Source organism: Typopeltis vanoorti, chromosome 24, assembly GCF_054136105.1.
Source record: "Typopeltis vanoorti isolate ZY-2024b chromosome 24, IOZ_Tvanoo_1.0, whole genome shotgun sequence".
NCBI lineage: Eukaryota > Metazoa > Arthropoda > Arachnida > Uropygi > Thelyphonidae > Typopeltis > Typopeltis vanoorti.
In genome coordinates, this window is record NC_143572.1 from 4064710 (window position 1) to 4078221 (window position 13512).

A 13512-nucleotide genomic window follows, 5' to 3' on the forward strand; every position below is an offset into this window, starting at 1 on the left:
TGGAATTTATACACCTACTGAGATAATTACTTGAGGCATCATGTGATGGAGGGGGACTAGGGGAGTGAGAGTATTGGACATAGGTCATAGTATGAGAAGAGTTATCCATAACCAATTCATAGTGAAGAATTTATGGAGACACACACGTTGGAATAATTACTTATAATTAAGAAACTGTTATTTGACATTTCATTCTCTGTATTGAGGTTATCATCAGGAAAACATACATATATACAGGGCACAAGCTAATGATACAAGGACAGAACACAAGACACCAGCTACATGACATTGAGTGTCATGTAGCTTGTGCCCTGTACATATGTATGTTTTCCTGATGATGATGATGATGACCTCAATACAGAGGTCGAAATGTTAAATATTATTTTCTTAATTATAAGTAAAATAATTATTCCAACACACAAATTTTGTCTCCATAAATTCTTCACTATGAATGCTGACTAATGTGCCTTAAAAGAAAGAATATCCATAACCAAGGTGGCCACATTTCCTCTGGTTGACGAAAGTGACCATACAGTCTTGACATGGGAGATTGTAAAACATGAAAAATATTCTGTCAAGAATGGGTGTATGTGGAACTACAATGCAGGTAATTATGATAAGCTTAAGAGGAAGCATAAATCTATGTCTTGCCATAAAAACTCTTCAGGGTAAGGATGTCAGTAGTGCATGGGAGATAGTTAAGGGTCACCTGGAGGAAGCAATAAGGAGAGTGAATCAGGTAGGAGTCAGATGGGTGAGTAATATGATAATATATAAACATGAACTGCAGAAGAAGAAAATGCTGTGGAGTATATATAAGGAGAAAGATGACTGGCATGGCAAGCAAGGCAAAATCAGATTATGGGAAGATTCTAGCCAAGCAGGCCAAAGGAAATCCCAAAGAGTTCTTTCATTACATGGTAAGTAAGAGGAAGAATGACCATGGAAGATTAATCATAATGAATGATGATGATCACTAAGTGATAGAAGCAGATAAAATAGATGAGTTACTGAGCTACCACTTTGCAAGAGCATATCTTTCAAGTGAGATTTATGTGGGATGATAAAATTATTTTCAACCCTATTCCTTCTTGGTTGGTTAACCTCCATTCTTTGATTATTTCATTCATGTATATTCCAGAATATACTGGAGGTATGTGACATCCTTGTCTAAGCCCTCCTGTTCTTGAAATCTTTTAATTCTGTTGTTGCCTTTATTATTATTATTATTATTATTATTACTGTTTTCTTCTATAGGCTGTAGAGTTGTTTTAATACATTTTTAGGCAAATTGTTTTTTTAGTATATCAGAGTTTATATCTGTCTTTTTTGTCAAAGGTGTTTGTATAATCTATTTGTTCTTTATTTATATTTTTTTCTAGAATAGGGTTGATTCTGTATTTCAGCATTGGCATATATCTTTGTTTCATAAACTTATTCCTCTATAGTTGTCACAGTTGCATGGTTCCATTCATTGGGTATTTTTTCAATGCTGCATATTTGTTTATTAATGTACAAAAATCTTTGGTTAGATTTATTCTCCGCATACTTTTTAAGTTCTATTGAGATATTATCTTATTCTGGTGATTTTCATTTTTTATTTCTTTTAATGATGATGATCTTCAGCTGGTTATCTACAAACTACAGGGTGAAGGCCTCTCCCATTGCAGGAGAGTTGGGTCTTACTACCCCCATGGTAACACACTCCAGCTTGGGGAAGTGTTTATTCACTTGTGTGAATGAATGTATGAAGGTGAAAGACAATCACAAACATCCATGCCTAGGTGGGATTCGAACCCACAGCCTCTTGGCTGGAGAGCAGATACGCTAACCACTAGGTCAACCAGGCCGGTATTTCTTTTAATCCTTCATTTAATTCTTAAATTATGTTATTTGGTAGAGTATTATCAGCTATATTTTCTAAAAGTTTTAAATAATTCTGATTGTTTATTTCCTTGCCAGAATTTTTAATAATAATTCACTGTCTGACATAGTGAATTATTGCAATCACAGTTTACTGTATTACATAACATGATGCAACACATTACATCGTTCCACATTAACCTATACAGTCCATTTGGCGCATAAGTCTCAGATATAGCTGGTGTTGTATTCTCTTTGTGATAGAAAAATGCCTCGTGTGTCAGTTCTCCTAATTTGTTTTGTTATATGTGTGTGGAGTTTACCCTGAAGAAGAAGCAGAGACCATTTACAAAGTTAATAAAGGAAGTCTATGAATGTTATTTTGGTTTTAAGGTAGTGATCAAAATAAAAGCTGGGCTGCATATGTGAGATGTGCAAGTTGTGTGGTTAATCTGCAGGCTTAGCTGAAAGGAACCAGACCCTGTATGCCATTTGCTGTTTAAATGATTTGGAGAGAGCAAACCAGTCATTTTACTGACTGTTATTTCTGTCTTACAAAAGTTGCAGGACTTTCATCAAATAATAAGAAACACATTGTGTATCCAAATGTTACATTGGCTTCATGACCAGTACCTCATTCTGCTTATTTGCTAGTACCAAAACACCCAAAAGCTGCAGGCATTGAGAGTAGCAGAAGTAGAGGAAAAATCTTACATGGAACATGATTTCTGAGTTAAATGATGATCCACACTTAATCACCCAAGAGGAATTGAAGGATCTTGTAAGAGAATAACCTTACAGAGGATCACACAGGACTGTTAGCATCATGGCTGCAAAGATGGAATCTCCTGGCTGAAAGAACTAAGGTCACATATTTTAGAAACTGTCAAAGTGAGTACATCACTTATTTTAGTGAAAGTGATACCCTGACCTTTTGTACTAATACAGATGGGCATTGAATATACACCATCTGAATGAAGACTTTTTATTAATTTATCAAAATTTGAAAGCTGTTCTTCTTCTTCACAATGGGGGCTTATATCTATTCATCCCAGTATCCCATTTAGTTACTATAAAGGAAACATAAAAATGATGCTGAGAAACATTAATTATGATGCTTATGAGTGAAACATCTGTGCTGATCTTAAAGTCATTGCCATTTTGCTTGGTTACAAATAGGATACACTAAGTATTGCTGCTTCCTATGAATGGGACAACAGGACCAGGAGTAAACATCATGTTGTTAAACAGTAGCTTTTGCTTACCACATTTCCCACCCAGAGAAAAGAAAGTTAAACATGCACCACTGGTAGAGACAGAAAAACAAAATCTATTTTTCACCGTTTCGCATCCAACTTGGACCCGTGAAAACTTTGGGAAAGTAGTGAATCCGTATTTAAAACAAAAATTTTCAAAAATAAGTGATGCAAAAGTAAAGGAAGGCATTTTCATTGAGCCAAAAATTAGATTGTTAACAAACAATCCCAAATTTGAACAAGTTCTAAACCAAAAAGAAGCTAATTCATGGATACATTTTAAGTTAGTTGCAGAAAAACGTTTTGGACAACCAAAAAAACAAATCTTCAGATTACAAAGAAATTATTTCTTCTATGGTCAAAGCATATCATGACATGGGATGCAAGATGTCTCTGAAAATACACTTTCTGAACTCGCATTTAGACTTTTTCCCAGAAAATCTAGGTTCTATAAGTGATGAACATGGTGAGCGGTTTCACCAGTAGATTATGAGGATGGAAGGCTGGTATAAGGGGTAGTGGAGTCATGCTATGTTAGCTGATTACTTTGGGTTGGAAATGGTCGAAATGCCAAGTTCATCTTATAAGCAGAAGGCATTAGGACAGCCATTCTAGTTGATTTTCATTCTGCATGTATGAGATTGTTAATAGTGTTTATATCATAAAAACGTATAGACTTGTTTCTCAGAAACTATATGTAATAATAAAAAATTAAAAACATATTTAAAATCAGCATGAGAAATTGAATAAGAATCATACACAGCTGGGAAGGAAACAGAAAAAATAAAATAAAATTTGTCGTTATTAAAGAAAGAAAGAAAAGAAACAACAGATATTGGAGAGACAGATGATCAACAATGGATATGTTGTTGATCATCTGCCTCTCAATGATTAGATATAATGTACCATAATACGTTATAATCTATTCGTTGTTGAGGAATACAAAACATTTTACAAATAAAGACATTTAAATTAACATAAGTGATTCTGTTATTAATGTGTTATGATGAATTAATTCTTCCTCCTACGTCTCGATTTTTAGAACCCTTAATATTATCTTAGTTATGTTCCAAGTTATAAATTTCAAAGTTACAAAGATTGTATATGGGGTACTCCAGTATTTATAATTATTTATTTACTTATTTATTTTTAATGTGGTTACCACCCATGAAAGGTTACTAAACCTATAGTACATTTGTACCATGAGTGGGCTAAGAATTTTTTTCTTTTTTTTTTACTTTACTTTACATGGTTCAGAAACCCTCTCTAGAGACCAAACATGAACTTTTTCAGCCACTTCAGGTCTCCAATAAGTGGGGCGGTGGTCTTACACCAAGCAGTGAAATTCATCTTCCACCTAAAGACGATCACAAACATCCATGCCCATGACGGGATTCAAACCCGTGACCCGTTGGTTGGAGAGTAAGTATGCTAGCCACTCAGCCAACTAGACCAGTCCATAAGATCTTCCCCAAGATATGTGTCTCAAAATGCATTATTTATGTCATAATAGTTTTACTCATTAAATCACACGGAAAAGCTAACACATTCAAAACACAGGGGGGTGTTGTTAACAAAATAAGCATGCTATGTTATATTACACTCTCACCAGTTTGGATGGATCTTATGGCTCACTGTGCAGACTATGTGGAGTCTGTGACCTCTGACAGTATGCCAGCTTTCCCTCTCAACATAACTGACTGGTAGTGGTGCTGTTAGCTTATGGTTCATTATTTATGTTAGGATGTTTTTAGTATAAATCTTAAACAGTCAGAAAGTAATGTAACAAGAAGACACATTACTTAGGTATGACCTACAAGTTGAAAGTGATAGAATAACTTGAGAAATGTGCGTTTTAAAGAAACTTACTGAAGAATTTATTAAGAGCCCACAGAGTAGGCTGATGATAAACTAGACTAGACATTTAAAAAAAAAAAAAAAAAAAAAAGCAATAAAGAAATTTCTATCAGCATTAAAGAAGCTGATAGAAATGTTGCTTTAAGAAGCTTAGATAAGCACTATACAAAGCATATTTTTTTAAAAATGTGTTATGTATACCACTTCTTTTTTTTGCATGCGTGGCATGATTGTGCTGTGGGTAGTAACAGAAATGTTTGTAAAATGCTTTGAATTGTGCAATTTTACTTATAGTTCAGGGTGACTTGGCGGTTTAGCAACAAAGTTAGCATTTTCAAATATCTAATGCTAATGAAACAGCCCTGCCAGAAAATACACCAGCCACTCATACTGGAACAGTCGATACCAAGTTAGAAGAAAACAGAAAGAGGCATTAAAATTTTCAGATGACTAGATTAATGTATACTTCTCATTCTTGACAATGAGAAAAACAAGAAGTGACTTTGCCACCCATCACAATTTCATTAATACAGTCAGCAGAATAATGCTTTCAGACCAAAGCATTATTTTGGCATACATACAAGGATCTTGATGATGGGATTGTTATATCAGATAAAGTTGATGAAGAGGACAAGATTATATCAAGACAATATTAAGTGTTTTTTTATCTGGGACACTGCAGGAAGGAATAATAAAAAATAAATAAATAAATAAAATGAAAACTTGCCAATTACAAAAAAAAATTTTGCAGGACATAAGATGGCAACATTAATTTTGAAGGATTTGAGCTAGAAGACTTTCTGACTTTGCTTAGGACAACTGGAGAGACTAAGACCAGAAAATTATTATTATTACTATTATTACGGGCAACTCCAGGGAGTCATTGGACTCATCGAGGGAGGCCCCAAATCATATTCATCACAACTATTTGACATTCATACAGTATCTATCATACCTCGCCTTAAACTCATTCACTGTCACAGCATCCACCACAGACTCAGGGAGCGCATTCCACTCATTCACTACTCTAAAAGTAAAGAACCCAGCTCTAACACCTTTACTAACCACACTTTTGCCCAGTTTCCATGGATGTCCCCTAGTCCTCCCACAACCAGCCCTGTTCTCAAAAATATCTTCTGAATTAATTTTATAGAAACCCTTCAGTAATTTGAATGTCTCAATCATATCTCCCCTCCTCCGCCTATCAACCAATTTTTACAACCCACAAATCCTCAACCTGTTCTCATACGGTTCACTCCACAGACCTGCTATCATCTTGGTCACTCGCCTCTGGATCCTCTCCACCTCCTCCCCATCAAGAAGAAACCTAGGTGACCAAATCTGAGCACAGTAGTCTAGATGGGGTCTTATCAAGGCTCGATACAGAGGAACAATAACCCGCTTGTCTCTGCTTGTCATCGTATTCTTCAGCAACCAAGTGATTTGATGAGCTGTTTTGGTCACTCTTGCAATGTGTCCCCTAAATTTCAATTCCCTATCCACCAACTCCCAAATCTCGTGCCTCATCAATTTCCTGGAGCACGGTTCCACCAATGCAGTAAACTACCGCCAATCTTTTCACCCCAAAATGCATAACCTTACATTTTGCCACATTAAACTGACATCCATTCTCCTTAGCCCAGACCTCCAATCTATCCAAATCATCCTGCAAAATTTTGACGTCATCTGCATTCACTATTGCCCTACCCAACTTCGCATCATCCGCAAACAAATGAACTGTTCCTCTCAGATCATTTCCTATATCATTTATGAACAAATTAAACAGCAGTGGTCCAAGAACAGATCCTTGTGGCACACCACTAGTCACAGGCTGTCTTGTGGACTCTACTCCCGAGTAAACCACTCTCTGATATCTCTCCGTCAGCCACCCTCCTATCCATCTCACCAATGTCCAAGATTAGTTTCAACTGGTTGAAAGACTGGATTTCACAGTTGACATGAGTGGTGTGATTGTGCTGCAGGTAGTAACAGAAATGAGAGAAATGTTTGTAAAATGTTATCAGTTGTGCAATTTTACTTACACTTCAGGATGATTCTGGTGGTTTTGATAGTTTCACTGTAAAATAAGTAAATAAAAAATAAAAATCAGGAAATTTCTTCAATGGAGTTCTAAGGTTACTGCTATTAAACTGGAGTCAGATCATGAACTGAATCTATGATTTAGAAGAAACTTTACATTGTAAGAGTTTTCATTGATCAGTAATGTGAGTTCCTCATCAGATCAAGAGTTGTAAGCCCTATTATGGATGGTTGTTAAAATAAATATTTTATATTTATTTTAATGACTTAATATTTTTTGGATAAAATTCATCAACCGACATTATTAAAAAAAAAAAAAAAGGTATTATTTGAAATTTATCAGTTGGTGTTGTCGAGCATGTGTGGTCTCTGCACCATAACTGATTTATTGTTGAATAATAGTCTGAATATAAGGGTTATATTCAGATGGTATGCATTAATCATAATTTCTGTAGATTTTAATATCTTTTTTTCAACTCATGATAATAATGGTTTAAGATATCAAGTGAATTCCACTTTATTTGGTGTCTGATAAATTGGTTGTTTGGATTTGCAGAAAGTATATAATTGGATAGAGCTGAGATAGTGGATCTCCCATACATGATGTCTCTGACATTTTTTCAATTATATAGTTTTATGGATTTTTTTATGATTTAAATGGGACTTTTCACACGTGATCAACAGTATACCAGCTGATCCAGAATAGTTTCGAACTTTGTCAATCCTCTTTTAGAATAATGTCAGCTGGTATATTTTTTTAACACTTGTCTTTGTTTCTCTGAATCTTCTGTATATTTGTGCCCAAGAAATTCTTGATGGATCAAAACTAGTTGTGCCATAAATTATTAACAGTAATTAATTTTATTTTTTGTTTCTTCAACAATAATCAGCCATATAAACTACTATCTATGTCTTATAGTCAATTGAAAAACTTGCATTGGGAGGAGGGGGGGGTAAATAAATATGTTTGTGTTTATATTTTAAAGTAAATCCCACCCTGAGAGATTGTAAATCTATAGTATGCTAGAACTATGAGTGGGCTAATGGTCAGATAATCCATCAGCAGAGCCAATAGATTATCTAACATGCTTTTTTTAAGCCACTTCAGGCCTCCTGGAAGCTTGGTAGTTTCACACTTGGCCACAAACATTGTATATTACCTAAAGACATTCACAAACAGCTATGTCACTGTGGGATTTGAACTGGCAGTCTATTGGTTGGAGAGCACAGATGTTATCCACTTAGCCATCGAGGCCAGCTAAATATATCTTCAGAATGTACCTCTCAAAGTGCTTCATTCTTTTCTGCATTTTATTGTTCAAAATGATTAACATGAGAATTTTATCTTAAAGGTAATTTTTTATAAAAGCAATTTGCTGATTTCTTTTGTGTATTCTTTTCAGGAAGAAGAAAAGCCTAGTCCTCTTCCTTCAACTCCAGATTCTCAGTCAATTTCAACACCTCAGAGTCAAGCACCTCCAACGCCTACTCAACAAGAGCCTCAGAAACAAAATACTCCATTAAATGACCAAACGTGTGTGGCTTCTCCTCCAACTCCAAGAAACCAGGGATCTAGCTTTACAAGAGAGGAGGATTTACAAGTTACATATCGTGATTTGGACAATATCTTTGAGACATCTTCATCAGATGAAAGTGGAGATGATCAGGTAATTTTTTTTTTCTCTGAAATATATTGCTATCATTTATATAAATACTAAGAAAATCTATTAAAATAATAAATTCTAGTTGACTCTTACTATAGCAAATACCATTATAACAAATTCACTAATTATAACAAAACTACTGAAAAAGTCATTACCAAAGCCTCATGGATTTAATGCCATGCCAAAAGAAATTCACTATAGTATGTTATTGCTATAAAACTGTTCCCATGGGCCTATGTGCTTGCCAAAGTGAGAATTATATGTTTGTATAACATATAACAAATTCACTAAAATAAAGAGCCGAAGGCTTCATTTTGGTGATGCAAAGTTATATAAATTAAGTGGATATTAAATCCAACATCATTTCAAAGCCGAAAACAGAAACTATTAAAGTTTCATGTGAAAACTGACCAGAGAGCTTGCGGGAATACACCGCCGCCACACTATGAGTTGCCCTAGCCGAACCTAATAAGAAAAGCACGAATACTAAAAGCACCCATATATTGCCTTCTTTTGGTTTATTTTGATAGGTTTCACTAGTCTGACAGTTTCAAACTCATTGGTTTTTGTCAGAGACTAGGCAGAAACCTAAGAGAGCAAAAACTCTCAGTACTAGGGAACTTGAAGCATCGGAGAGTTGTATTTTCTGTAAGCGAACTCTCAGTCGATGCGAAAAGTATTTACTAAAATAAACAACCAAAGGCTTCATTTTGACGATGCAAAATTATATAAATTAAGTGGATATTAAATCCAACATCATTTCAATTGCCAAAATGAAGCCTTTGGCTCTTTATTTTAGTAAATATTTTATGCGCCGACCGAGAGTTTGCTTACGGAAAATACACCTCTCCGATATTTCAAATTCCCTTGTACTGAGAGTTTTTGCCTATTCTCTGATGAAAACCAATGAGTGAAACAGCTGTCAGACTACTGAAACCTATCAAAATGGACCAATAGAAGGCAATATATGGACACTGTTTAGCATTCGCTTTTCCTATTAGGTTCAGCTAGGACAACTCATAGTATGGCGGTGGTGTATTCCTGCAAGCTCTCTGGTCAATTTAACATGAAATTTTATAGTTTCTGTATTCGGCTTTGAAATAATGTTGGATTTAATATCCACTTAATTTATATATATAACAAATTCACTCCCTAAACCAACCTCTCCAGTTAGAGTCCCGTAGATAGAATGGCATGATAAAAGAAATTCAGTATAGCAAACAACTGTCTAGTACAACAACAAACTGTTTTTATACTTTCTTTGGACTGGGATACTTTCTTTCGAGTTTGCTATAGTGAGAGTTGACTATATTACACTTGACATATCAACATCTCCATACTGTGTGTGTGTGTGTGTGTGTGTGTGTGTGTGTGTGTGTGTGTGTGTGTGTGTGTGTGTGTGTGCACGCACGTGTTTGTACGTACACACACAAAGAACCTTCATTGCTCATTTGGTTCAAGATGCCCTTTGGCTGGAAACACCTGGATCCAAATATCATCTAGAATATGAAGAGCACTTGTTCTTCATATTCTAGATGATATGAAGATGATATTAACTAACTCATCTTCAGTTTCATATAAGAGCTGAATTAGTTAGGTCTTATATGAAAGTGGCATAATTTTTCATATTGCAAAACAGGCAAACAGGTCAGAAGGACACACAAACACATACACTATGCAGATAGGATCAACTGACCTATCAGTGCATTAATTAGCCAAGTTACTTGACTGTAACCGCCATTGAGTCTAACAAACAAAGAAAAATTGATATATACACGCACGCAGTGTGTACATATATACTGTATATACAGTATATATTGTGTGTGTGTTTATCGCACACACAGTGTATGTATGTGTATATATATATATATATATATATATATAAAAACATACACCATTATAACATGATGCACAGCAAACTAAGAATCCTGTTCACTAATCATAGAATAAGCTAACTTCCTAGTGAAAATGTTAAGCTATAACATCTAAAAGAACTTTATAATAAATATTGCACCCAACATTTCAAAAAGAGAGGATTATAATCTTACACAGAAAGATCATTCGTAAGCAATGTCATAAGTGCAATAAATTTAAAATTCTGCTTTACCTCTCCACTCAGTTCTTCTTATAGTGATGTAGACAGCAGAATTATCCGAAAATGTATTAAATTCAAAAAGAAATTTAAAAAAGAGGAAAAAATTGCATTTATTCTTGTACAGGAGCTCCTTCTGACAGAACAAATATGATGAGCCCTCTTCTTGAAGCAATGCATAGACAGCAAAATTACCCTAAAGTGTGTTTATCCTAAAGAAGTTACGACAAAGCAATTGGTCGTAACTTCTGCCCAACATTATTCCCACTCCTATCATACTGAGATAGGGCTCTCGTTAAACAGCAGTGATTTATCACCCTTCTTGGGAATGGGTTGAATATAGGCCAATTTCCAGGCTGTGGGATAGATACCAATGGAGTAAGAGAGCATATAATGTAGAGGTGACGTAGGATAAGAGTAAGTTCTGGTGCACAAACTTTCAGGACAATTGGAGGAATACCATCAGGACTGGGATACTTTTTTGTGTCTAATTTGGACAGTATTTTTCTGGCAAAGGGATATAGGGGGCATCTGGAATGGTTGGGGGGCATTTACCATTGTCAGTTATGCATGCATTGAAAACAAAGCTTAAGTCAAGATATTGGCTTTTTCTGTGGGTGATGAGGGAATGGCAGTTTGTGTAGTGTGGCAAATGTATGTTTCCATGTCAGTGAGGATTACTTTGGTGATAAGTTCGGTGCATTTGTTTGGTTTGGAAGGCTGGAAGCAATAACTCCAACCATGGAAATGAGGCACAGAAGTCATGGCAGCTGTTCCACATAGCACTGTTATAATGCCAAACTACTCTTGTATGGGAGTGACTGTACAAGCTTTGCATAGGGGGCACTAGATTGCAGTCAGAGTTACCTAGAGGCCCACTACATTCACTGTATATTTGGAAGGGCCATTGGTGAGGAAGAGATCTAGAGTGTTTGGGGAGTAGTTTGGGTTATCTGGTATTCTGGTTGGCATGCGTAAAAGTTGTGTAAGGTCATTGGTGATGGCAAATGTTTCAGCATCTCTGCCCTCAAGATCTGTGCAAATGGAGATGGAAAGCCAGTTGATGTTGTGCACATTAAAATCTCTAGGAGGATAATTTTGCTGTTGGGAAAGTGGACTGGAGAAAATCAATTTTTAAGGAGAGGAAATTAAAGAGCTTGGAGTGGTTGGTGTCATTAGGGGAGTGATTGAGACAGCAAATTAATTTGACTGAGTGAGGGAAGGGATGTTTTCAAGAAGTTTTCAAAGAAAATCAAAGTTGGGTGTTCTCTGACAAATTATATCAGAGCAGATGCTGCCCTTGGGTCGAAAGAGTGTAATTTGGAAGGTTGAGATGAATAGTGCTGGGGGGGGGGGGGTGAGATTTGAGTTTTTGCCAAAAAGAGTAGGTGGGATTTGGTAGACTGAAGATGGTAGTGAACACAATTAAGGTTGGAGTTGAGGCCACTGGATGTTGTGAAGTGGATATGCAAGGTTCTGTGAGGCATATATTTGACCACAAGGGTCTTGCACATTTCCTGTGCAGTGCCTGCATACTGGTCTCCATGGTGGCTACTAGTGGTGTCACTTGATTTTTGTACTAATTTAGCTTGTTTGTAGTCTATGATCCAGTTGTTTTCTCCATTTTGGCATTTTTCTTCTAGTTATTTTCAGAGATGATGACTTCGTTCTCTCTGGGCAAATCTAATTGAGTATGTATGTGTGATTGGGGACAAGTGTCCTTGAACTTGTTGTTGATCACTGTTATTAATTTAGATGTGCTTGTCGGTGTGTCACGAGTCACTTTTATGAGGCAAGGAAAGTTTGTTCCATCCTTTCTTTTATTTATAGGTCGGAAATGATGGTACTTGATGATGTTTTTGAAATCAAAATTGCATTCCTCGGCTAATTTGATGATGTCTTCTTCTTTCAGTGATTTTTCATTTTCCATTAGAAAATTCAAAATAACTTCATTGGATTTTTTGTTTTTGGCCTCCATCGAGTTGTGTACTGTTGATGCAATTAGGTCATGGAGTATTTTTATGTATATGGCATAAAATGTATTTATGCCATATACATAAATGCAAGTTCACCCTTGCATGCAAGGGTGAACTTGCATTGTAGCACTGATCATCAGTTAGTTCAAGCTGAGCTTCCAGCACTCGTATTTTGGAGGAAAAAGTTTCATTCATAGTATTGAGGTGCTGTTCAAGGTTTTTGGATCATTTGCCTAAGTTCAGAGCTGTTTAACAGAAGGGAGGCACAATGAACAGAAGGGCTGGTTGAGGTTGATAAATAACTTGTGCATCGATTCATCTAATTTTGCACAGGAAGCATGTAGCTAGTGGCAACAGAACTCACGCAACGTACTCCTTTTTTATCGGTGACATCAATTTTACAGCCGAGGAACTTTATGGGTTTGCTAGTGGTTGACAGTGCTGTGCTGGTGAGATACAAGGTGCTCTTCCATCATTGGCTTTTGTTGCTGCTATCTTTGCTTCACACGATAGACATAGCAGGTGCTTACACGTGGCTGATTTTTTTAACTGGAAAGATAATTGATTTGATGCACTATAAGTACTTTTGGGTTATAGAAAAGTAATCAGCTCCTTAGTACCCCTCTGTAATGCAGGAGCACAAGTTCAGAGTAGCTTGTTCACAGACGCTGCCTGGCAGATCCCCCAGGAATGCTTCCCATACAGAGAAGAGTCAGCCTCCTGTTCCATTATGTGTCAGTGCTCCCTCTGGGCACAATTGGTGG

The 13512-nt window shown here is 36.1% G+C and overlaps 1 protein-coding gene across 1 annotated transcript in view; it reads left to right on the forward strand.

Annotated features, from left to right (window-relative positions):
• Positions 1-13512, forward strand: part of LOC150092894 (mediator of RNA polymerase II transcription subunit 13-like) — a 557023-nt gene that overhangs the window by 296551 nt on the left and 246960 nt on the right. The window contains exon 11 of the mRNA XM_090414065.1: positions 8420-8683. Coding sequence (XP_090270191.1) covers positions 8420-8683 — 264 coding nt within the window. The remainder of the gene's footprint in view (positions 1-8419; positions 8684-13512) is intronic.